This window comes from Pagrus pagrus (genome assembly GCF_965226575.1).
Source record: "Pagrus pagrus genome assembly, chromosome: 9".
In the NCBI taxonomy this organism is placed as follows: domain Eukaryota; kingdom Metazoa; phylum Chordata; class Actinopteri; order Spariformes; family Sparidae; genus Pagrus; species Pagrus pagrus.
Window position 1 is genome coordinate 22,448,055 of NC_140193.1, and position 22,004 is coordinate 22,470,058.

A 22,004-nucleotide genomic window follows, 5' to 3' on the forward strand; every position below is an offset into this window, starting at 1 on the left:
TAGAAACTTTTATTGGCGCTACACAGTACTTCTCAGTACTTTTCAACTTACAATAAGAATCATGTCAGACTCTGACCCAGTGAAGGGCATTAGGAATAACTACAATTATTCAGAAATAGACAATCTTCAAATTGAGACTTTCATAACCAGTAAAAAGTAAAATAACTTAACCAAATTACAGTCCTTTCCATGAAGCTGTAAGAATTTAGTCACTCATCAGTCACTTTTTTGGAAATTATAGGAAACTCTGGGACCCTTAAAATAAAGCATTACCGTTGAATCCCCTCCAGCTTTCTGACACTGCCTGTCATTCACTTTCCAGGTGAGGCAGAATTCGTTCAGCTTTATTTTGAAACAGTCCAAATGGGATTTTTCTAAATTTAAGCACATGCTCTGAAATGTACAAGAGCAGTCTATGATACACTGTCTATGCTAGAGATTTCAGTGAACACACACCAGGGTGATCCATGTAATAATTTATTTTCAGGCATTTTATTGCAATGTACAGAGCTTCATTTATCCTCGCTCAATCCTAACAACCAACATTATGATCAATATTAATTTAATCCATTAAGCATTTACCATTTGGAATTGAAGCAGGATGAAACCTACCTGGAATAAACACTGCACACAACTTTTCACAATGAGAGTACAGCAGTTTCTCATAACAGTTGCATTTGTATATTCAATATATACACATAGATTTAATTTAACTTAAAACAGTTTCACACAGCAAGACAAGCACAACTTCACACAGAAACCAGACAAATCTCATTCTTTCATAACATTACAATAGTTTTTTTTACAATAAAAAATACAATTGCAATCACCAGGGAAACAAATGAAACATAGTTAGTGAGGAGTTAAAGTAAGGAATGATGTGAGGTTGAAGGGAGGAAGTCTGAATTTGTTCAGTGTACACAGCGGTGGAAGATGATATTAAACTGCTGAATGAAGGCAGGAACCTTTAAGAACCACTACTTTAATGTTGACATTGTTTGTCTGTTATCGTGTCAGTGTTGTAAACAAAGAGGTGATTCATTATTATACTTCCTCCCATCAAGCTGTCACAGTTTTGTCACAAGACCTCACACACACACACAACACAAACATTCACTAGAGGGATCTAAGAGGACAGCAGGAGCGCTGATGGTCAGGACTTAGTCCATCCTGATCTTCTGATTGGTCATCCTGTAGATAATGCTGTCATATCCTGGGTCCATGTTCCACAGGTTGTAAGAGATGGCGATGACAGCGAGGGCCAGAGTGATCATCAGCCACAGCACAATGTTGAAGACCACAGCATAGTGGAAGTTGTACTTGTAGGCCAGGTTGTAAGGGCTGCCAGGGTTACTCTGCAAAAGAGAAAAGAAAAGTTAAACTGCGCCACCAGAATTATTACACACTGAAATCATGTCAGATTTATTCATCAAACTTAAGTAGCCACTTATAAAAGGTTGTTGTGTAGACCTGCTTTCCCCTGTTCCCAATGCCAGACCTCGTACCTCTTCACCTCTATCACTGTGCATGCATCCATTGTCAAATGAGGAGGGCAACATCTGATAAGATCCATTGACATGACTATTAGGACAGTCTGTAAAAGGCCCCCAAACCTTATTCCCTTATTCCCCTTCACCCATTTTATTGATTGGACAATCAAAGCATTCTTTGCTTCCAGACCCGAGTCATAAAAAACAGGAACCACACACAGAAGATGGGCTTATACTTCACAAAAGGGCTTACTGTAAATACTAACATAGAAGTTAATTTAGATTTTTAGTACGGAGGCAGTTTTTGCCTGTGAATATCTCCATCACAACACTACACAGGTGTAGGTGAGGAAACAAGTTGTTTATGTTGTAAATAACCTTCTGCATCTAGTGACTCTTAGTTGTTGTGTTTAACAGTTTGTTCTCAACTGAATATTGAGGTATTGTTATTACATTTTTAATAAATTATTTAAACACACTTTATCATATGGTCCTAGTGTGGTACACTGCAAAAAAGAGGTGGTTATATTTGACATAATACCATGCAGCCAATCTTGTTAAAGAATGTGAAAATGTAATGTTTTCAGGGCATGAAACCAATGATCTGTTGACTCAGTCGTCTAACTACGACAGCTGTCAGTGCTGAAAAAATGTTTGAATTGAAAATATAACAAAAGGGAAATCGATTTGGGGAATCATGACACCCCTACGTGTGATACAGAGTGCACATTTTAGAACTGGACATCCACGTAACCTTGCCATGTGTCATTACTGAGAAGGAGACTACTGCTGTGCAACAGATGTTTTTTAAAGAACTTTTTGACTCAACTCAGCAGGAGAACAAAAGTGAAACAAATTTCATTAATGACGGCTCAGCTCCAACAAGTTTCCAGGTGAGCCATGACAGTGAGCCAGCATGTACAATAATAAAAGTCATTGAAAACTGCTCACCCAAATTGAATGCAGCCATTCTTACACCTGTGATTTCCTGCTACGACATGCCAAAAGACCTGCTGTGAAACAGGTCTATAGACATTTATTTACGTTCTTTCACTGTGATAGAGAGCAGCAATTAGGTGAGCAGGCCCTGAAAAGTAAGTAATGTTTTCTCTGAAAATCTCTATCGGTATAGAAACTTCCCGAAAACACAAGCAGGCCAAGGTGACCGATCACAGTTCCTCTGGTCTCCATGTTTTATATTCACAGCCCTAGGAGGCTATGGCGTAGATGCTGCGTCTACGTGCAGCAGAGACAGTGTTTCCTGCCTTCAGCTCACACCTCCACGTGTTGCCATTACTCTATAAACACACCTAAACAATCAGCGCTGTCTGACAGCGGCAGGTTTGAAGACCATGTTAACTTCAAGCTGTGTGGCTCGTCCTCTACCAATAATAAGAGCTGCATCCAAATGATTTCATCGATGCTGGCTACAGACGACACGACCATCCTGCCATCACATTTCCCTGAAGGTTATAATGCTTGGTGTGTGTTGAAGCAGTTATAGAGAGGTGTTCATTCAGCTTCATTTTGCAGGTTGTAATCTGTGGTGCTGTTTAAAATGTATTGCATAATACTAAGAGGTGTTTCTAATATTTCTCTAACTTACTTATAATGCATTACAAATTATGGTAACGCCAGATTATTTTTCTGTCGGCACACTTGATTCACCATTAAACTGGTTGGTGTTGCAAACAGTTCACAAAAAAGTTCTGCTTCAGACTTACAATCTGTTTGGATTCCAGGATCGAACGGGACTTCCTGGTCAACGGAGCCTCAAAGGTCTTAACGGTAACAACCTCCACCACAGCATTGTTGCCATAGAGAGCATACACATCCTCTCCAAACTATAAAGAAAAAGACACAAGTATTATGTAGAAGTTACATTAAAAACTGAGGAGATACAGTTAATCAGGCTAATTAAGACCCCCTCCTTACTTTCTGCAGAACAGAGGCAAGAATGGCGGTGGCATCGCGGTACTGAGGAGAGTCTTGGCCATAGAGCCTGCTGAGCTCCTCCAGGCCAGACAACTCCAAGGAGTAGAGGTCAGGAGAGTGGTCCTTCGCCAAATGTCTGTGTCTCTGCAGCTACAAGAGGGGCACAAGACAAAGACATCTGAGCCACAATGCGAGGGCTGTCCTCGTTTTCAGGAGAGTTTGAGCACACCTGAATTACTTACCAGAGCTGTGATATCATGCAGCACTTGGACCTCAGACAGGAAGAGCAAATCAGCCTAGAAATGCAAAAACAGAAGGGAGGTAAGAAAGGAAAACATTTCTTCCTGTAGGCCATTGATACATTTCAAGGACTGAAGTTGACCTCACTTCATTTGCAGAACTCCCAGGGATCCTGGTAATATTTTTTTAAGTATACAAAACAACATACAGTGAATACTGTGAGCTAACTTCATGAGAATATACTTGCATTACATATACATTTTAACAACCTAGTTTGGAAATATAGTAACAGTGCTACAGCAAAGTCTGATGTTCCAGCTCAAATCAGCCATCATGTCATGTTGGCTGTCATAAATTTGTCTTTTCAAAGTACGTATAAAAGACTGCTAAAAGTTAAAAGTTTGCTGGGAGTGAGGCCATGCCATCATTTTGTTCTCCAAAAAGCCGGTACGGCCTTGTGTGGCTGGGTACGATGTCTGAAACTGACCTCTGCATTTCTGCTGAGGGAGTTGAGCGGCAGCGAAGCCAGCACAGAGCCGTCCTGGGACAGACGGGCACGGATCTGCTGCAGGGTGACTGGTAGGTCCTCGAACACAGCATTGGCCTTGCCCAGCATGTACAACCTCTGAAAGGCAGCAGATACAATAATGACAGATGAGCTCTTTAAGAGTGAAGTCACAGATTGTTGGTATGCCCTCTTCAGTCTCAGTGTAATTTCATTACCTCCTCACTGGGGGCCAGCTGCAGCACCACGGGGGTGTCCTCAGCAAACAGAGAGTGGACTGTCTCCGCAACACTATCCATGGTGAAAGGCACCGGCTGCAAGGAAGAAGATGACCCACTGAGTAACGCAGCCAAATTACATTGTAGACTTATGTCATTTTTACACCAAGGTGTTAGTTTTGATGTACAAAACATCACAATAATGCAACAGTCCAGTTTGACTCACATTCTCCAGGGGATAGGAGGCCACACTCTGAGGCAGGGCCAGGCTATCGACCCCTCTCACCACCACCAGTACGTTAGCCCGGGGACGCTGGAACAGTGGCCCAGCCTTTAGGCCTGGCCAGGACATATCCTGCACAAATGAACACACATTTTAAAAGGCTAGGCTAGCATAATCATAAACTTAAATTTGCAATAATCTATTTATTTTGTTTTGGCCACCTGGGACAGCAGAAACAAGTTGTGGACACAACATTGAAATCACCTTTTAAGTCGATATGGCAAGCAAACAGTTGACTATTTAGACATCAAAGCAGTTACAGTCTGACCATCTGGTTAATGCAAGTCCACTATTCACTCTCTTTTGGCTTTGAATTTCAGTATATCAACACCTGAGGGAAATCTCTGGCTCTTGGCTGCTAAATGCTGCACTGTGTTTGCCAGCTAGGCTCTAACAGTGTCTGCTGTCTTTTGGTGCTGAGCAGGTAACGCACAGTGTTTTTTCAGAGATTTTGGACAAAAAAATAAATCATCTGCCTGCTGCACCTGAAAACAATATTATGAGAGCAGGAAGAGTGAACCAAAATCAGGAAGGGCCAGAAAACTACACAACATTTGAATATAAAGCTCTGTGAAGCTGAGCAAGGTGCTCATTCAGGTGATAATTGTCTGTTGGCTCATCACTACAACCTCTTTCGTATTGTCATATTATTTGATACATTGTTAGTATAAAATTATTTAATAAAGCAACACCTACGCTACTTCTATAAATAAAAAAGACAGTTAAAATCATGGAGCTGTGTGCACCTCTTGAACAGAGAAGCCCATGGTCAAAGCCACCAGGTCAGGGATCTTCTCTCCAGAAACAGGCCAGTCTCCTTTCTGGAAGGAAACAAACTCTGGAGCCTGCAGCACTGTTAAGCTGTCTCCATGTACACCTGTGAGAACAAGGAGAGGACTGTCAGCAGAATAAGGTCACAGTTCAAATACTTTCAAAAAGAAAGCAAAAGTGTCTCAACCGAAGACACAAAAGTTCACAACCCTTTTAGTGTTCACAGTGTTGGTGTAGCAAAATGTGTATGTTCAGGCAACGTAAACTTTGAGTTAACATGTTTACCATGTACTTTATTCTAGCTTTGGTTGTGCTAAGTTTCAAATCACTCCCTATTTGCTGCCAGGTGCATTATATCTACTTTGTGTTTTTTCTGATTGTCCAGTTTCTTTTTTGACTTTTTACCATAGTAGTATATGACAGGAGAGAGTTTAACGGGAAATTGGGGGGAGACCGGGCGACATGTCAGCAAAACGTTACAGGTTGGAATCGAACCTGCTGAGGACTCAGCCTCCATATGGGACATACGCTCTGCCGGGCGAGCAACCAGGGAGCATAACTGTCCAATTTCTGACTGGTATACTTATGAACTGTTAAGTGCTGTGTTAAAGTCCCACAAAAAAGAAAACAAAGAGGGAATGGAAAAAGTAGTGCCCACAACATGTACAATACATTTTTACTAGAAATCCCACTTGCAATGCTTTGCCATTGATAGATTTGAATATTACAGTTTCACAGCACTTCATCCTGTCAGTGATGGCACAATACAACAATGACCCATAAGTTGGGCTGCATGATATGGTTTTTTAAAATCATATTGTGAATGCATTATGATTCACGATTAGAAGGATTAATAATTTTTGCATTGTAATTTTTATTTCGACTGAAATAGCGTGTGATGTGACATTTGTTAGGGTACTGCACCAAACAAACATGTGTTCTTACATCTGGAGAAGATGATTTGTAGGCCAGGACATCTCTGCAGCACTACAGTACCTCATTATAACGATGTTTTGTCACACATTTTACCTTAATCAAAAAAAACCTGCAGCTTTGCGTGATTTGGATGTTGCACTTGGCCATGCTGCAACGGCGATAATAATTTGAGTCATTGTGCAGCCCTACCCTGAAGTGTCCAAAATCTCCTTTAAGATTTCCTTTAATACTACACAGAGATGTGACTGTTAACAGTAGAAAGGATTCACATACACAAGTAATGTATTTATATGACTAAGATGTTTAAAATGAGCATTTAGACAACTCAGCTTCATCAGTAACACATCATCCATGTTGCTCTTCACTTCCACAGCTGCTTGTTTGCAATGATGGAAAGCAGGACCGCAGCCAAAGTCTCTTCTACCAGTCTACTGTTGTCATTAATCCTCACTGATATATTAATTGTAGGTTACAGCAGCTCTCTCCACAGCCTGTCTGGAGCTGACGGGTCACAGTGAACCCGTGAACGTCGCAGAGCTGCACGGAGGCATAAACTCGTGACAGAGAGCTGATGATGAGTGTTGAAGAGGAACTAACGAGCAGTTTACAGCCTGTCACATGACACGACGGTCTGTGTGAATTAGCCACAAGCCACACGCAAGCAAATTACTGTCCATTTTCCTTCAATTTCATATGACCACGGACTCTTTGAGAACATTTCCAACAAGGAAACACCGACGTTAAACATTCTCACACTCACTGCTAGCGTTAACAGTCTGCTAATGCGTCAGGTGTTAGCAACAAGCTAACATTATGATGTTCCGCTTTTAACCCTGTTTTTGGTACACAAAGCATAACCAACCATCCAATATAACAAGTGAAGCAAGCTCATTTCACACATTGCCATTAATTTGTGTAGAAAACGTAGAATAGGATCTGAACAGGAAGCTACACTGCGACGCTAACGATGTTTTAAGCTAGGCTAGCGACTAGTCATTCGCAAATACTATGGGTACGTGACGCTATCAGGGTACATTTATGCTGGAAAACAACAGCTCAATAGGTGAAGCATGACTGTCGATTGTTGTACATTTCTTACCGGTTGTGACAATGAAGCAGAGGACACACACCGCGGAGAAGACAGCCTCCATCCTTCGCCAGCTTGTCAGCGACATTTTTCTCCTTGGTAGAGCAGAAATCAGCTGACCTGACGTCACAGTGCTGCAATGAACGATGGGACGAGATCTGACACAACACGGACACCGTACATGATCCTCTTTCATACACCAGTGCCTGGAAATCACCATGATATTATAAATCCGTAGAAATATATTAAAGAAGCAGCTCAAATGTATTTTTACATGAAGGCCTTTGTTTTAACAAGAAAGTTTTCATAAACTGACTGAAAATGTTGTTTTGGTAGACTTTAACATAACCAGTGGTGGGATGTAACTAAGTACATATAACCAAATACTGTACTTAAGTACTTTTGAGGGAGAACAATCTGTGTCGTCCGTTTGTTGCAAGTCTGTGGACCAATATCAAAATTATCCAACATCAGGGGTTTAATTAATGCCAGGAGAGGAACTTCACATTTACACCATAATTATGTTGATTATGGAAGGAAATTATCCTCAGATAATCAATACAGTTATTCTAGCTACACACCTTTACAAAGTAGCACAACGCAATGTAAAATGAGAGAAAATATGCTCTTGTGAAAAGTGGTCAGTTACTTGTTATTTTACAAATGTTTTGGGTTTTTTTGCATACATACTTTTGTAATGTTTACAAGTGCAGAAGACAAGATTAGTTTGTTAATCAATAAGTCAATTGACAGAAAATTAATTGGCAACTACTTTGAAAATATTGCAAAAAAAAATTCAACGGTTCCAGCTTTTCAAATGTGAGGATTTTATGCCTGTAGAGTTAATTATTCCAATATTTTTAATGAATTTTTAATAGTTTTATGTTCTAACTATTGGTTGTATGAAATAAAGCGTTGTGAAGGCCTCACTTTGGGCTTTGGCATTTCTCAATATTTAAAGAAAGCAAACCAAACAATCATTCAGTCAATGAATTGAAAAATAATCAGCAGATAAATCAATAATGAAAATACACCCTGTCCACCTAAACCAATTAAATCAGAAAAGAAACCTGCTGTTACATTAATGCATGAGTAATAATCCAATGGTATATTATGTATTATAGTACAGGTCACAGGGGCCATTTAAATACATTTTCCTGATTAAAATATCATACTTTTACTAAAGTAACAGTTTAAATGCAGCTCTTCTACTGGTATAAGAGTATTTTTACAGTGTGGTATTAATACTTTTACTTGAATTAGTGAACCTCTTCCACCACTGCCCACAACACTCTTTATAAATTTGTAGAAGACAGTTACACAGTACATCAGTTCATTCACCAAACCTCTCTCTGAAGCACTTAAATAATGCAGAAGATCTCCAACAACCCAATGGATCACACAAACCATATTTTTTAGGTCCACTCCTACCTTTGTGGTGCATTTTACTGACAACTAGGAGGAGAAAACCTTTCACAGTAGAGAGCATGATGACTGTACAGTGTGTGTAATATGTACATCTCACACACTTTACAGCAATTTATTTTCTCACCTAGATGATGTCCATGTAGAAAGCAGCTAATAGCTGGTTATTAGCGGGTCATGGTCAGTGCCATGCCTTTATCTCTGAAAATTACATCCTGCTGTTCAGTAAAGAGGGAGAGTGTGACCCCTCCTGCACCTTCTGCCCCAGGATACGACTCTCTGACTTCGGTGTTTGTGCTGAGAAACTAAGGTTTGTGAGGCTGAACTCTTTTTTCAGCATCTCAATTAGCACTCTGACAGCCTCTTGTCACTCTGTGACCTTTACCTGGACATGTGAAATCTGTCTGGAGACAGCTGCTAAAGCTCAGACCTCACTCCATAAAGCTCTCTGAACTTTGCAGCTAAATAAAACAAGCTTTCATGTTACTCATTCTCAGTTATCTTTTTAGTGTAAAAATAAGTCTTAAGATCATCACGGCGCCTGATGATAATTTTAGTCTGCTTTCTCCGGAGGAGTTTATTTTGGCTATGTCATGTCCCTCTTACAGGCTCTATTGTCAACTTGTGGATAATCTAAACTCTGGCCTCCCAGGGATCTCTTGGCATCCACTATGCAGAGATATGGCAGTTAGGAATTAGTTTAGTCAAGAGTCTGTTTGCCTCATGTGGCTCCACTGTACTACAGTCATCGTTCAGCCAGACGGTCACGCTCACACACGGCTGCTCATAGAGCCTCTCAAACTGATGTGCTCTTCTCTGCTGTAGTGCTTTACAAGCCACTCAAGTATTTTTATTTTTCAGGGGTTTTTTTACATTTACAAAAAAGTCCCATCTACTTCTGTTGTTTAGGAGAATGCTGCAACACCGTTTTGCTGTGAAGCCCTAGAAATATTTTGTGGACTATGATACTTCACCTGACTTTCCATCAGCATGGAGATGAGAAGATAATGACTGAATTTTTACTTTTTGGTGAAGTAATCTTATAACCTGCAGGTGCCTCCGCCCCTAATAACAATCACTTCTCCCATAACTGCAATACAACATATACTTTTGTTCCCATGAAAGAATAAAAACCAAATATGTGCTCCCACTTCCCTTCCCTGTCTGCGGCTCTCAGCTGCAAGCATATCTGTCCCTATAGAGAATCAAATCTTTGAAAATAGGTCAGGAAAATATACTTTCATTTCTTTAAATGGCGCCGCAGTTTTTATAAAGAAACATTCGCACTTCACTTTGTGTGTTAGAGAGTATTTCTGGCTGCAGGATGTGGGAATGACTCAAAACAAGCTACAGTGCCCGTGCTCATCATCATCTCAAAGGAGAAAGACGTCAGTGCAGCGGTGTGGCTCATTTATGTGTTCTGGACAATAATAGAGATTAATAAAATACATCAGACTGTTACACAATACTTTTGAGGCAAGTTCATTCTGGGTTTTGGACTCAGGTAACCACACATGCTCCTTTAAAACTATATTTTTAAAAAATAAAAAGACCCAGTAATAATCACCACCTAGCGGTTATCGTCTCAGTTGATAATATGATTAAGAGGTGCATTTCCCCAAACACCAAATACTGAAACACAGGGAACGTGAGCCTACTTTGCCCTGTTGGTCATCCTGCCTCAACACAGTCAACTAAACAAGTCAGCCCTGTTAAAAATATCCTGAAGTGCGATTAAAAAAAAAACCTCACCGTAACACCTTCCCAAGAGCTTTATTTTCCACTGAGACAAATTAACATCACCACAGTTTTTGAACAGTGGGGGGCGCTGCAAACCACAAGCTTTTCAGGCTGCAAGTGGGAGTTGGTGAGTTGCTCAGTCATAGCTGCAGCAATAAATTGCCTGACACCTACAATACAAAAATATTCCAAAAGATGGCAATATAGGATTGAGTCGCTGTTCACCCCTCCAGGAGGTACTATAATTAAAGAAGATTCAATTTGACGGCAAAACTTAAGTTGTCACAACCCAAATTAATTAAACACCAACAAAAAAGGCGCAGACACGTTTCCACTTGCAGTTTTTATATTTATTTTAAAGCAACTTCTTTTGTAAAATATAAATACAAATTATGAGATATTTTAATTACAAAGTTAAAACAAAAATGAACACACCAAAAATTACTTTACTGCAGTAGCCTCCCTGTTATATACAAGCTCTGTGCCGAAGGGTGAATATCAACACCCTTAAAACTTTATTATACAAACAATTTTGTAGTCTTGCATGTTAAATTACGGACTAAACAGGAAGCAAAACTGGAACATTAAAAATAAAAGATACAATAGAACAGCCCCTGAGGCTCAAGCGAGCGCTAAAGTCTGAGGAGAAAAAAAAAAAAAAAGAACAGGACATCATGTGCTTCCTATAAACACAAATACCACATTCAATAGCACAGTCTCAGTACTATCCTGTACAGCTACACACAGACACAATGTGCTGCGCGCTCACACACTCCGTCTAATTGCCGACGACACGACAACACTCTGTTGCCATATAAAATCTTTCAGAGGAGTCGTGAGCAACATCGGAAAGAAAAAAAAATCTCTTTATATTTTTTTTATATATATATATATATATTTATTTATTTATACATATATTAATTTATAAAAATAAGACCATTATTACTGTAAGTCCATTGAGTCACAAATGTATTGAGCCTCAGTTAACGGAGGGTAACGTTTCAGCAGCCTGGTCAGCCAGCAGGTCAGTCCGTCTGTACAGTGCACCAGTGCTGGTCCAGAGCAGGGCTGAAGCGTGGGAACTAAGGGTCAGGCTAAGGCATATCATCATAACCTCGGGGTGGTTCTGAAGCAAACTGCAGTCGGTACGGATCGGTGTCCGGGTGGATTGGCCTCAGGGGTCAGGATGAGCCCAACTTGCCAGCAGCCTTAATTCTGTCCTTCAGTTTGTCCGCTGGGTGGTCCCAGTGGTCGTCCAGACACTCCAGTGTGGAGCCCAGGAGAGCAGCCAGCTCGGCACTGTCTTCCACCAGGTCCAACAGGTCCTTGCTGTCCGGATGGAAGCCTTCCAGCTCCTCTGGGCAGGAGAAGAGCTGCGACAAAGAGGCCTGCCGGTAAAACTCCGCCTCTGCCACTGTCACCACCTCCATGTGGGGGAAGGTCTGTCGGAAACCGCGGGCAGACATCCGCAGCCGGCGAAGCACGTCGGAGAGTAGCAGCCAGTTTCTTGGCCTGAAAGAGGAAATCAGCCAATGTTTAGGAATGAGGGCCGACGGAGGGGGAAAAAATGTTAAAAGGAGTGAATTCTTTTGAGATCAAAGCTCACCCTTGGGAGAGGGAGACCTGGATGTTGTAGCAAGGCAGCAGAGGACGGTCAGAGAACTCAAACTCAAACACCTCCTTTTTATCCTCCTCATCCTCATCATCTGGGCCAGGGGGGTCGGCTAGGATATCATAGACACCGCCCTCTTCGTTTGATTCTGACACACACACACAAAAATACACATGAATAATTTTTAGTGGGCATCCGCATTATCATAAAAGACTCTGGGAGGTACGGACATGTATGGCTCAAAACTAAGATTGAAGAGACTTTGTAAGCACTAAAACACACACAGAGTGCTGATCAGTACTCACCACACACAGCGCTGCCATAGAATTCCCAATAAAGCCCCGGGTCGTCATCTGAGCGGCCCTGAAGGTCAGCAAAATAATCTATGGAGAGAGGAGAGGAGCGAAGCCTGTTATTCAAGAGCCAGAGCCCCGGGGACAGGCAACGAGGCAAATACAATTGCCCTTTAAGACTACAGCAGAAAAATGGATAAAGAGCACAGTAAAATAGAAGAGGAGGAGGACGAGGAGGAGGAGGGGCAGTGTCAAGAGAGAAAAGAGAAACAAACAGAGCAAATGTTTTGGGGGAGGAGAGGGGGGAGGGAGGGCGGGAGGGAGCTGATGGTCAGGGGCCAGCGGCTGTACCACGGGGGAGGAGAGCGACTGTCTCCGCTGGGTTAGAGCTGGCTCAGTTCAGAGCAGGGCTACACAAGGCTGCCAGGAATCAAACAAGAACCACACACAGTCGCTGAGTGCGCATGCACACACACACGCACACTAACACACACAAACGCAAACACGCACACATAGAGAGAGAGACCGAGCTGGAAACAAACAAGCAGAGGGAGCTGGATAAGCACACACAGCGAGAGCAAAGTGTGTATTCAGCACGCGCGCACACACACACACACTCGCAGAGTGAGAGCTGGGCTTTGTGCCAGTGCTGAGGCGTGGGGCGTCTGGCGTGTGTTTGGAGGGATTAACGGCCTCCAGATGAGTGGGACCAGGTGGAGGGAGGGCAGCAATCGCTCGCTCTCGCTCATTTTCTCCGGCGCTCGATCTCCCTCTCACCCCGCTCCGTCAGTCTAGCAGCCATCGATCTATCCGTCCACACTCTTTTCAAAATTCAACACCATCTTTGCTGGCCATCTCTGTATAAATCTCCCTATTTGTACTCATCCTATTCACGCCTCTGCCGACTTACACCTGTTCATTTTCACCGTCTTTTCTCCTGCACCTCTTGTTTTAAAAGGCTCTCTCAGATCATCGCTTTTAACTAGTTAGATGTTCATGTAATATTAAAGCAGCTGGCTACAGAGGAAGTGTGTGCATGTTTAAGCTTTCATTTCCCCCTCCTGTACACAAACCTCGAGTTCCCTCAACTTAACTACAAACATTCAGACGAGCCCCATCAACACACAGGCCCCAGAGGCCGGACCACGTCAGACTCTAGCGTGGCAGCCTGGTGAAAAGACACACTCAGGCGCTCACACGCACGCATACAAAAGCAGTCTCCAGCCAGAGCGAAGCCCATTTCCGCACGTACGCTGAGCAAACACAGTTGGCGTTGCTAAGTAACCGGATAGAGGAGCTCAGAGGCAGCAGCAGCACGCACCCCGGCGGGCTGAGACTCCCTGTCTAACAGGTGGTCGAGGGAGGAGGGAGGAGGGGGTGCCGGAGGGGAAACGGGATGACAGAGACGGACACGTCTTGTAGCGGCGGCCGGGAGGTGGAGGGTGAGGATTTACAGAGGGGGACTCGCACCAACAGGTTGCACAGAGGTCAGAGCATTGAAAGAACAGCAAACAGAGAATGAGCCAAGACTGGGGCATTTGGGAACTGGGCTGCTGCCCAGTCCTTTCAACAATTTACCCTTGCCCCACCTTAATATCCACTCTGTGGTGTACCTGCTGTTTTAAAGCCCCTTTATCTCCTAGGGGTTTAATTAATTCCTTTTCCAGCATTTGTGATTTGTGGTCAAAGGGAAAATTAATACTCAGATCTCCTGGTTTTTACATTCTACAAGGATAGAAATGTTCTGCAATTCAGTCATTGGAAAACACTTACATGCATTCCATTAATGTATTGTAAATTTTAGGCAACAGTGTAATTTCGATCAGGGAAAACTGAGGTCATATCCTTGGTATTCTATTTTCTAGGGATTTGGGGGTTTTACTGGGCTAAAGTGCAGCATACAGATTTTAAAAGAATGTGGTTTGTGCAGCTTTTTAAGACTAAAATTCAAGCACGTATTTAAGCAGTTTGGAGGTACCAGAACCAAAAATGTCTTTATCATCACATTTAAATTCTTATCATGAATGCAATTACAACAAATAAAAATGGCAGAATTTTTTTATACCCACAGCAATCAAAATATAATACAACTTGGTTTTATAACTTGGTAAACTGGTTTGTTTACCAGCTGTTCATATTAACTTTTAGGATTATTTAATGCTTGCTAATTTAGATGCCAGGAGACCAACAAATATGATTGTTTGTTTACATGAGTGATTATGTAGATGAGAAATCAGATTAAAAATCAAGCATTTTTCAAGGCTTTATATTCAAATTCAAGAATATTTTTAACCTTGAAAACATAACCGTTAAAATAAGCATTTTCTAACCTTAAAGGTCTTGTAGAAACTAAGTACAGGATGAAGGGAAAGAGAGTGGGACTGTTCTATTACTTCATATAATAAAATGGTAGAACTGTAGGCCTATTGTCTGTAAACCTTTTTCCAAACTTAACAAAACCAGTCTTATGCACAAAAGATGCATGTATGTGTGTAGATGTGTAGTAACCTTATTCGTGAATAAGTAAAGATGAACAATATTTCTGATTGACATCACTAGCAAGAGTCCTCAAATATCTCAGTCCTCACCTTCTTTTGACCAGGAAACAACATATGATTAAATTGTTTAAACCAGCTGCATCCAGGTTCAGAACCTGAATGAGCCTGACTGAAGGTGGGAAAAGTTGTCTGGATAGTTTTGTTTTCCCTCAAAGTGCACGGATTTACAGTCCAGTCTTTGAAAATTTCCAGTGGAGGGCAGGGTGATGATGTGGCCTGCAACCAGTGACTAACCCTTAATAAGTAGATTGAAAAGCCAGCTGGGATCTTACCAGTGAGGAAGCGCTCCATGCCGTCACTGTGGGTCATCTTGAGCAGGCCACGGCCAGAATATGTTGCCAGGGTGGGGTCAGCGCCATAAGACAGTAGGATTCGCACCACGTCCAGGTGGTCGTTCTCCACAGCGTCATGAATCGGCCTGTAGGCACACAAATGCACATCAGTTTTATCGATAACGTCTCCTGCAGCGAAATAGATGTTGCTAATATCGCTCCGTGTGCACTTTTGGTATTTTACGCATCTGCCACTGAGAAAACTTTAAAGAACACTCTCTTGAGCCATAAACTATTTAACCCATTTAAATTCCCCCTAAACTCTGACCTAGCAGGACACAAAGTAAAATGCAATTCTTTATAATGCTGCCATTCTTCTTAGCGATGGTCTCACCTGTGTACTGTAATGCCATGAAAATCTAGTTATGGTTTAATGAAAGCTTAACTGCTGCTGAATGCATCTTTAGGCCTGTGCACAGTTTCCTAGAACAGACCCCCTACTGTAGAATTTTAATAACACAGCCATAAAAGCACTAGCCTTTTGTAAAACTGCAGCTAATCTGTCAAATCACTGCTCTTGCCAAGCCAATGTGTATATATATAAAAAGTCTTTTGTTATGAGATACACCCAAGTGACTTAATTGATGACTAATCTCTGGCTTGCCCAATGAGGACATGTAGAAAAAGCCCGGTCTTGTCCGCATGGTTGCTGCACTGATGTTTCTCTGATCGTCGGTGCGTACAAGAGCGAGTGTGTTTGTTTACCTGGTGCCATCCTGTGCACTGCAGTTGATGTCGGCCCCATAATCCAGCAGGTGTTGGACGATGCTGAGCCAGCCACGGGCGCATGCCTCATGGAGAGCACAGTAACCGGCGTAGTCTCTGTGATTCACCTCGCATACTCTGTTCTCCAGACAGTACAGCACCACCTCCTAAAGAGAGCCAACACAGAGGGAGAGCAGGGTTTAGCGCGTGAGATTATGTGTGTGAATGTGTGCGGATGTATGAGTAACGACAACCCGAGCAATACAAGACCAAACACACAAGTCAGACGCGTACGCAAACAGTCCTTTCCCTCTACGGTTCCTGTGGGAGAAAAATTAGGGAAAGGAGGAACTGAGTGTGTTCCTATGCTGGGCAAACAGACGCACACACAAATGCTCCATAATACTAGAGCTGGCGCCAAAACACATCGAGGAGACTAAGTGTGACTCAACTGTATTTAGCCTGCCAGATTCTGCTTGTGCACGTATGAGCGTGTGTGAATGTGTGTGCGTGCCATGGTTGGGCCTGGACGCCACTGTGGCAGCCAGTTACGATGGCTGGGCTCTGAACACAGCATAATGGAAGCGGAACAAAGAGATTTGATAGAGGCGCTCAAGAGCTGGAAGCGTTTCCTCTGGTCTAGGGCTGTGACAGTTGGGCATCCAGCACTAAGTAGTCAGACTGGTTTTTATTGGATGGGGAGCGGAGTCTGCTGCTGCTAAACAGAGAGGGGGCGAGAGATAGGAAGCAGCCCGGCACTGTGTGTTGATACGGGGCCTGTTCGAGTCAGACAAGTGCGTGTGTCCAACCTGTGGGTATGCGTTTATATTTGTGTGGAACTATGTAGATGTATTTGCAGAAAAACAAACAGAAAATACCTAATTTTTATATATTTTATTATATGTATTTATATATACGTGAATGCAAGACTCACACATCCAGACACACTCATACTCTGCCCTGCTAACAGTCCTGTGCCGAGGGGAGGAAAGCTGCTCATCTGAACCTGGGGAATGACTCCAAACTTCCATTTCTATGCTAATTCTAGCCCGCCGTCTCGTCCAAGTGTTTATCTCTCTCTTCCACTCTGTCTCTCTCTCTCTCTCGCTCGCTCGCTCAGCACAGGGCGGATGGAGGGAGGAAGTGGGAAGGAGAGGCAGGCGACAGAGAGAAAAACAGGCCGACGGACGCAGGAGGACAGGGCTAGAGAGGGCACAAGAACGGGAGAGGCGAGAGGCAACACCCCAACAGATGACAGATTAATGAATCTGTGGATGAAATCTGCCGGGGCTGTCCTCTGGGCTGCAGCTGATAGTAATAAGAGATGAGTGGTAGTGCAAAGTGGGGGGTTGTAGTGATAGGAGTGATGGGAGGGCGATTGAGCTGGGGAGGAAGGAGCAGCGATTAGAAAAAAAAAAAAGGAGAGAGATGGAGAGTGGGATCGAGGGCAAAGAAGTGAGCAAGGAAAAGTGCGAGAGGAAGAGAGAAACAAGAGGGGGGGAGCGGGACGACGCTCCAACTGGTTTTCGCTCGCTGCCAACACTCTGTTTGCCTGCTGGAGAGAGATTCAGGAGCGCTGTGCCGAAGCTCCCCTCTGGGGGATTCCACTCGCTCTCTGTGTGTGTGCATGCGTGAGTCTGTCTGTGCGAGTGAATGAGAGCAAGTGTTAGAGAGACTGACGGGGAGAGAGTGTTGATATGCAGCTTGCCTAAGTGTGTGCATTTGTGTGTGCGCTTGTGGGTTTCTGTGCCGCTGACGAGCGCGTGTGTGTGTGTGGTTGTGGAGGAGGTGTAGTGCTAAACCTCCGAAGCCGTGTTTAATATCGCTGGGAGAGAGCGAGGAGCTTAGCACGAGAGCCCCGGCTTCCCGCCACACACACACACACACACACACTCCTCCGCAGTAAAATGAGACACTGCCTCCCCCTCCTCCCTCTTTCCCTCCGTCCTCTAATCTCCCTCTCTAGAATGCTTCCCTGCGCTTGCCTGCAATCAATGCATCACTCAGACATTTAACCCCTTGCAGAGCTGCCTTGTATGCGCCGCACATACAACAGATGTGTGTGCGCTTCTATAAGAATGCGTATTACATGTAGCGGGTGATGCATGAGTGGCTTTCCCTCTGCGATTAAGAGGCAACAGTCAAAGCAGTAAAGTCGGTGCGTGCCTAGACAAGTGAAACGTGTGGATACGCGCGCGCGCAGGCCAGGCCGTGCTTGAATGACTGTGCTGTGGTAACACTGGAAGTCTAAGGATCTGACTGACGGGTAAAGACGAAAGACAGAAATAATCACCTGTTACCTTTTTGATCACAATAAATGCCTCCAGTCTATCACTAATCATCTGCCTACAAACCGAATGATAAACAAGGCACTTTTAATTTGGGAGTAGAACAGCCCCCGACTGTTCTGGTGTCTGGTCATACTGGTCATACTCGTCATGAAAGCTGGGTGCCGTAGTGACTAGTTACCGAGCTTCTGTAGTTGGCAAGCTAACTGCTAACACGCTACTCACTTTAGTAGTGAGCCTGATGCTATCATGAAAACGCCAGCCCGCCAAAATAGCTCAACCAGCTAGGTGACGTGCCACCATTAAACCATCAACAATTTAGAGAGTTCGCTAGGTCCTTTCGCTAAAGATACTAAAAAGTTTAAATTGTCAATTTGTATCGACACCTGACTGCAGACCATGCCAAAAACAGAACAGAGTAATGTGTATATGTAACTCAATTAAAATCATATAAAAGATCCTTGCGAACAGAATTGCTGAAAGCTGCTTGATGTAGTCAGTGAGCTACTTTGGTTGGCAAGCTGACTGCTAACATCATGGTGTGAGCCCAAGCCAAGGAAGTGGTTCGGGGTTTGAAGCCACTTTTTATAGTGGCCAAACGGTGTAACTACAGCGTCACATGATGCACTGCAGCACAAAAAGACTTTTTCCCTTAAGCTAACATTGTGAAAGAAGGGGCTGTAAAATTGATGCATACATTTTTTTGAGCCTCACAATCCCCGCAAAACAATGCGGAAGCAATGCGAAAGAACCCGGAAGAACCCTGGCCAGAGTATGGCTGGAAGTCAAGTGTTTTTGGTTTTCTAAGCAGCTTTCATAGGAATGATCAGGGCTCTGCCTCGAAATATGCCCAGTGGCCACTCGCGGTATTGCAGCAAAAATTTTACTTGTGGCCCAAAAAGCAGTTTCCACTGAGACCACCATTCAGCCACAGTAACTAATAAAGCTAGATGGCAAGGCCTGCCACCAGTTAACTAACGACCAGGTAAAAAGCTAACAAGCTCAGTCGCTAACACTAACAATAGGTTAATATAGTTAATGGGACATATTTGTATCATCTTCATTGACTGCAGACCATGCCATGACACATAGTAACCTAAGTACGAGATATTTAGTTGGTTGATAAAGCTAATATTATAACTTCCTCTATTTTGTGGGTCTCTGCTCCCTCACACTGTTTGCCGTTGGTCAAAGGTGCAAACCAAAGTAGAATTTGAAGAGTTCCTGTGGGTTCTCCTTGTCACATTCGCCTTCGTTAACCACTGAGATTTCAAGACTTTGCATCCATCCTAAATGCTGGTCTGACGGGGCACCTAAAATGCTCTCCAGTTTTCTCTTTGCTTGGATCATACATGGATTTGAGAAGGAAAATCAGAAGTGATTCATGTGGAGAGAATAAATGACAGATTGCACCTTTATCTGAGCTTTCAATGGGCAGAACTGAGGGGCCCCAAGCCCCGGCACGAGGGGGAGAGGGATGAAGACATCCGCAGAATCTCTCCTCATTACCATTTCAAATGCTCAGAGAGCGAGGCAGCCGAGGGAGGGCGAGAGAATAAAGGGGAGCGAGGGAGGGAGGAAGAAAGAGAGAGTGGGCTTTCGTGTGCAGAGGCACGGATCGCAAAAACTAAACGAACATGAAAAATGCACAGTGTCGGCCGGGCATCGGGAACGGCACAGAATAGGAGCGCGTGTGTTGAATTACATGCATGTGTGCATGACGTGATTCTACATCCTGCATGTGCAGGTCTGTACACGAAAGGATGCCTGGGTGTGCGCTTGCAGGGTAACAAACTGTTTCTCTGTGCTTGTAATGAGCATGTAGGCAGTGTGTGTGCGCGTGTGTGCTCATGAGGTGATTCTGAATTTGCATGTGCAGGTCTGTGTGGGTGTGCGACAGCAGCAAGTGTGGAGAGCCGTCTCTCTGTGCAGCATATGGAGACGAACACGTCAGGATGCCGGTGCATGTGCTTATTGGGTCATAACGGGTGTTTCACTGTGCATATATCTGTGTGTGTGAGTGTGTGTGCTCGTAATCAGCATGTGAGCTCTGTGTGCATGTGTGTGTGTGTGCGTGTGTGCGCCTCTGTCTCACAGGCCCTCATATCTCTCTGCCTGTGTGTGATAAGCCCAGAGCTTGCGGCGCTAAAACACCAGCGTGAGACAAGCGCTCTGTGCGTCTACAGGCTTGCATGCAAGTGTGTGTGTGTGTGTGTGTGTGGGGCGGTATGCATAAATTGATGTGTCTCTCTGCGCACGTCCTTGTGCGTGTGTATGTGTGTGTGTGTGTGTGTGTATGTGTGTGTGGGAGCCCCAGGGGTCTGCCCCAGGCTTATCACACACAGGCAGTGAGAGACGAGCTTCCTGAGAGAGAGAGAGGGAGAGAAAGAAAGGGAGGGAGGGAAGGGGGGGGAAGCGGGGGTGTTGTTTGCGCAGCGGTCAGCGCCTTGTTTGTGTAGTCTCAGGTTTTCTCCTCCCTCCTCCCTCTTTCCCTCTCCACACGCGGAGCGCAGGAAGGGAAAAATGTGAAGGGGGGGATAAGAAAAAAAAAGGAGAGGGAGGGAGGGAAAAAAACGTTCGAGAGAGACGCATAAATCAGAGAGACGAGCCAGCTTCTCTCCAGCACGGCTGACTGAACCCTGCTGCTGCTGCGCTGCACTCTGTGTTTGTGTGTGTGTGTGTGTGTGTGTGTGTGTGTGTGTGTGTGTGTGTGTGTGTGTGTGTGTGTGTGTGTGCGTATGTGGGTGTGTGCGTGTGTGTGAGCGAGGGAGAAAAACAGCCGCCGCCACTGCTAACCACAGTCACCACGGCACATTAGAGGGCCATTAGAACGCGATTATACTCCCAGTGCTTACCTCTCATTCACACTCTTGCTCTCTCCCATTCCGACTCACGCACACTTACACGCACACACACACACACACACACACACACACACACACACACACACACACACACACACACACACTTCTCATCATCATAAACGTGTACAACAAACACACACAACCATAAAGCAACCGGTTAATGAGCAACAAAAGATACCCACACCTATTTACGGATCTGTGAAGATACCTCTGCTGGTGATAAAAAATGATCATGTGCACGCACACACACACACACACACACACACACAAACACACAAACACAAAGACAGTGTCAAAGGTGAGCGGGAAACCGAGTGGACACACACACACACACACAGCACAATGTGCAGCTCAAGTGGCATTAAAACCACTTGGATCAATAAATCAATTTGTAAAATCTGTCAACAAGGGGGGAGAAACGTTTAGGCTCCGAACAGAAACACAAGGGATACGGGAGAACGAGACAGCGGGCCATCCAACTTTAATTAAAAGCTTTCACAGCAATGGGAGTTGAGAGATTCAGTCGAATACACGCCAGTCTCAATCTTTCTCGTGTGTGCGGGGAATGAGAGGATCTGGTTTAGGAGCCAACGATCGGCAGCTACACACACAGAAAGAGAAAAAAAAACTTCCGATGCTAGAGAGAGGCAGCGAGCATCAGTCTCCGTATAATGATCCTACCGATCCCTCATGCTGTCTGTGCACGCACGTGTGTGTGCGCC

General features: G+C 43.9%; 2 protein-coding genes across 4 annotated transcripts in view; both read right to left on the reverse strand.

Moving 5' to 3' along the window:
- Positions 1 to 463: 463 nt before the first annotated feature.
- Positions 464 to 7,592, reverse strand: atp6ap2 (ATPase H+ transporting accessory protein 2). Its single transcript, XM_084361510.1, has 9 exons — positions 7,478 to 7,592; positions 5,418 to 5,548; positions 4,615 to 4,743; positions 4,389 to 4,484; positions 4,153 to 4,290; positions 3,668 to 3,721; positions 3,426 to 3,575; positions 3,215 to 3,334; positions 464 to 1,355 (listed from the first exon to the last, which is right to left on the reverse strand). Exons 1-9 carry the CDS (start codon positions 7,551 to 7,553, stop codon positions 1,161 to 1,163), a joined length of 1,089 nt encoding a protein of 362 aa, XP_084217636.1. The 5' UTR covers positions 7,554 to 7,592; the 3' UTR covers positions 464 to 1,160.
- Positions 7,593 to 10,958: 3,366 nt separating this feature from the next.
- bcor (BCL6 corepressor) overlaps positions 10,959 to 22,004 on the reverse strand; it is a 45,414-nt gene continuing 34,368 nt past the window's right edge. For all 3 annotated transcript variants that reach the window (XM_084362433.1, XM_084362434.1, XM_084362432.1), the window contains 5 exons: positions 16,131 to 16,297; positions 15,366 to 15,511; positions 12,548 to 12,625; positions 12,237 to 12,390; positions 10,959 to 12,142 (listed from right to left, as the gene is read on the reverse strand). In XM_084362433.1, coding sequence (XP_084218559.1) covers positions 11,812 to 12,142; positions 12,237 to 12,390; positions 12,548 to 12,625; positions 15,366 to 15,511; positions 16,131 to 16,297 — 876 coding nt within the window. In that variant the 3' untranslated portion in view covers positions 10,959 to 11,811. The remainder of the gene's footprint in view (positions 12,143 to 12,236; positions 12,391 to 12,547; positions 12,626 to 15,365; positions 15,512 to 16,130; positions 16,298 to 22,004) is intronic.

What these genes read in the sequence shown, in the direction of transcription:
- atp6ap2 (XM_084361510.1), bottom strand. Translation starts at nt 7,553, where the DNA reads ATGTCGCTGACAAGCTGGCGAAGGATGGAGGCTGTCTTCTCCGCGGTG. An exon ending in CCTCCTATCCCCTGGAGAAT is followed by an intron (nt 4,485 to 4,614) that starts GTGAGTCAAACT and finishes TCTTCCTTGCAG; the next exon opens with CCGGTGCCTTTCACCATGGA. An exon ending in AGCTGGCCCCCAGTGAGGAG is followed by an intron (nt 4,291 to 4,388) that starts GTAATGAAATTA and finishes GCTGCCTTTCAG; the next exon opens with AGGTTGTACATGCTGGGCAA.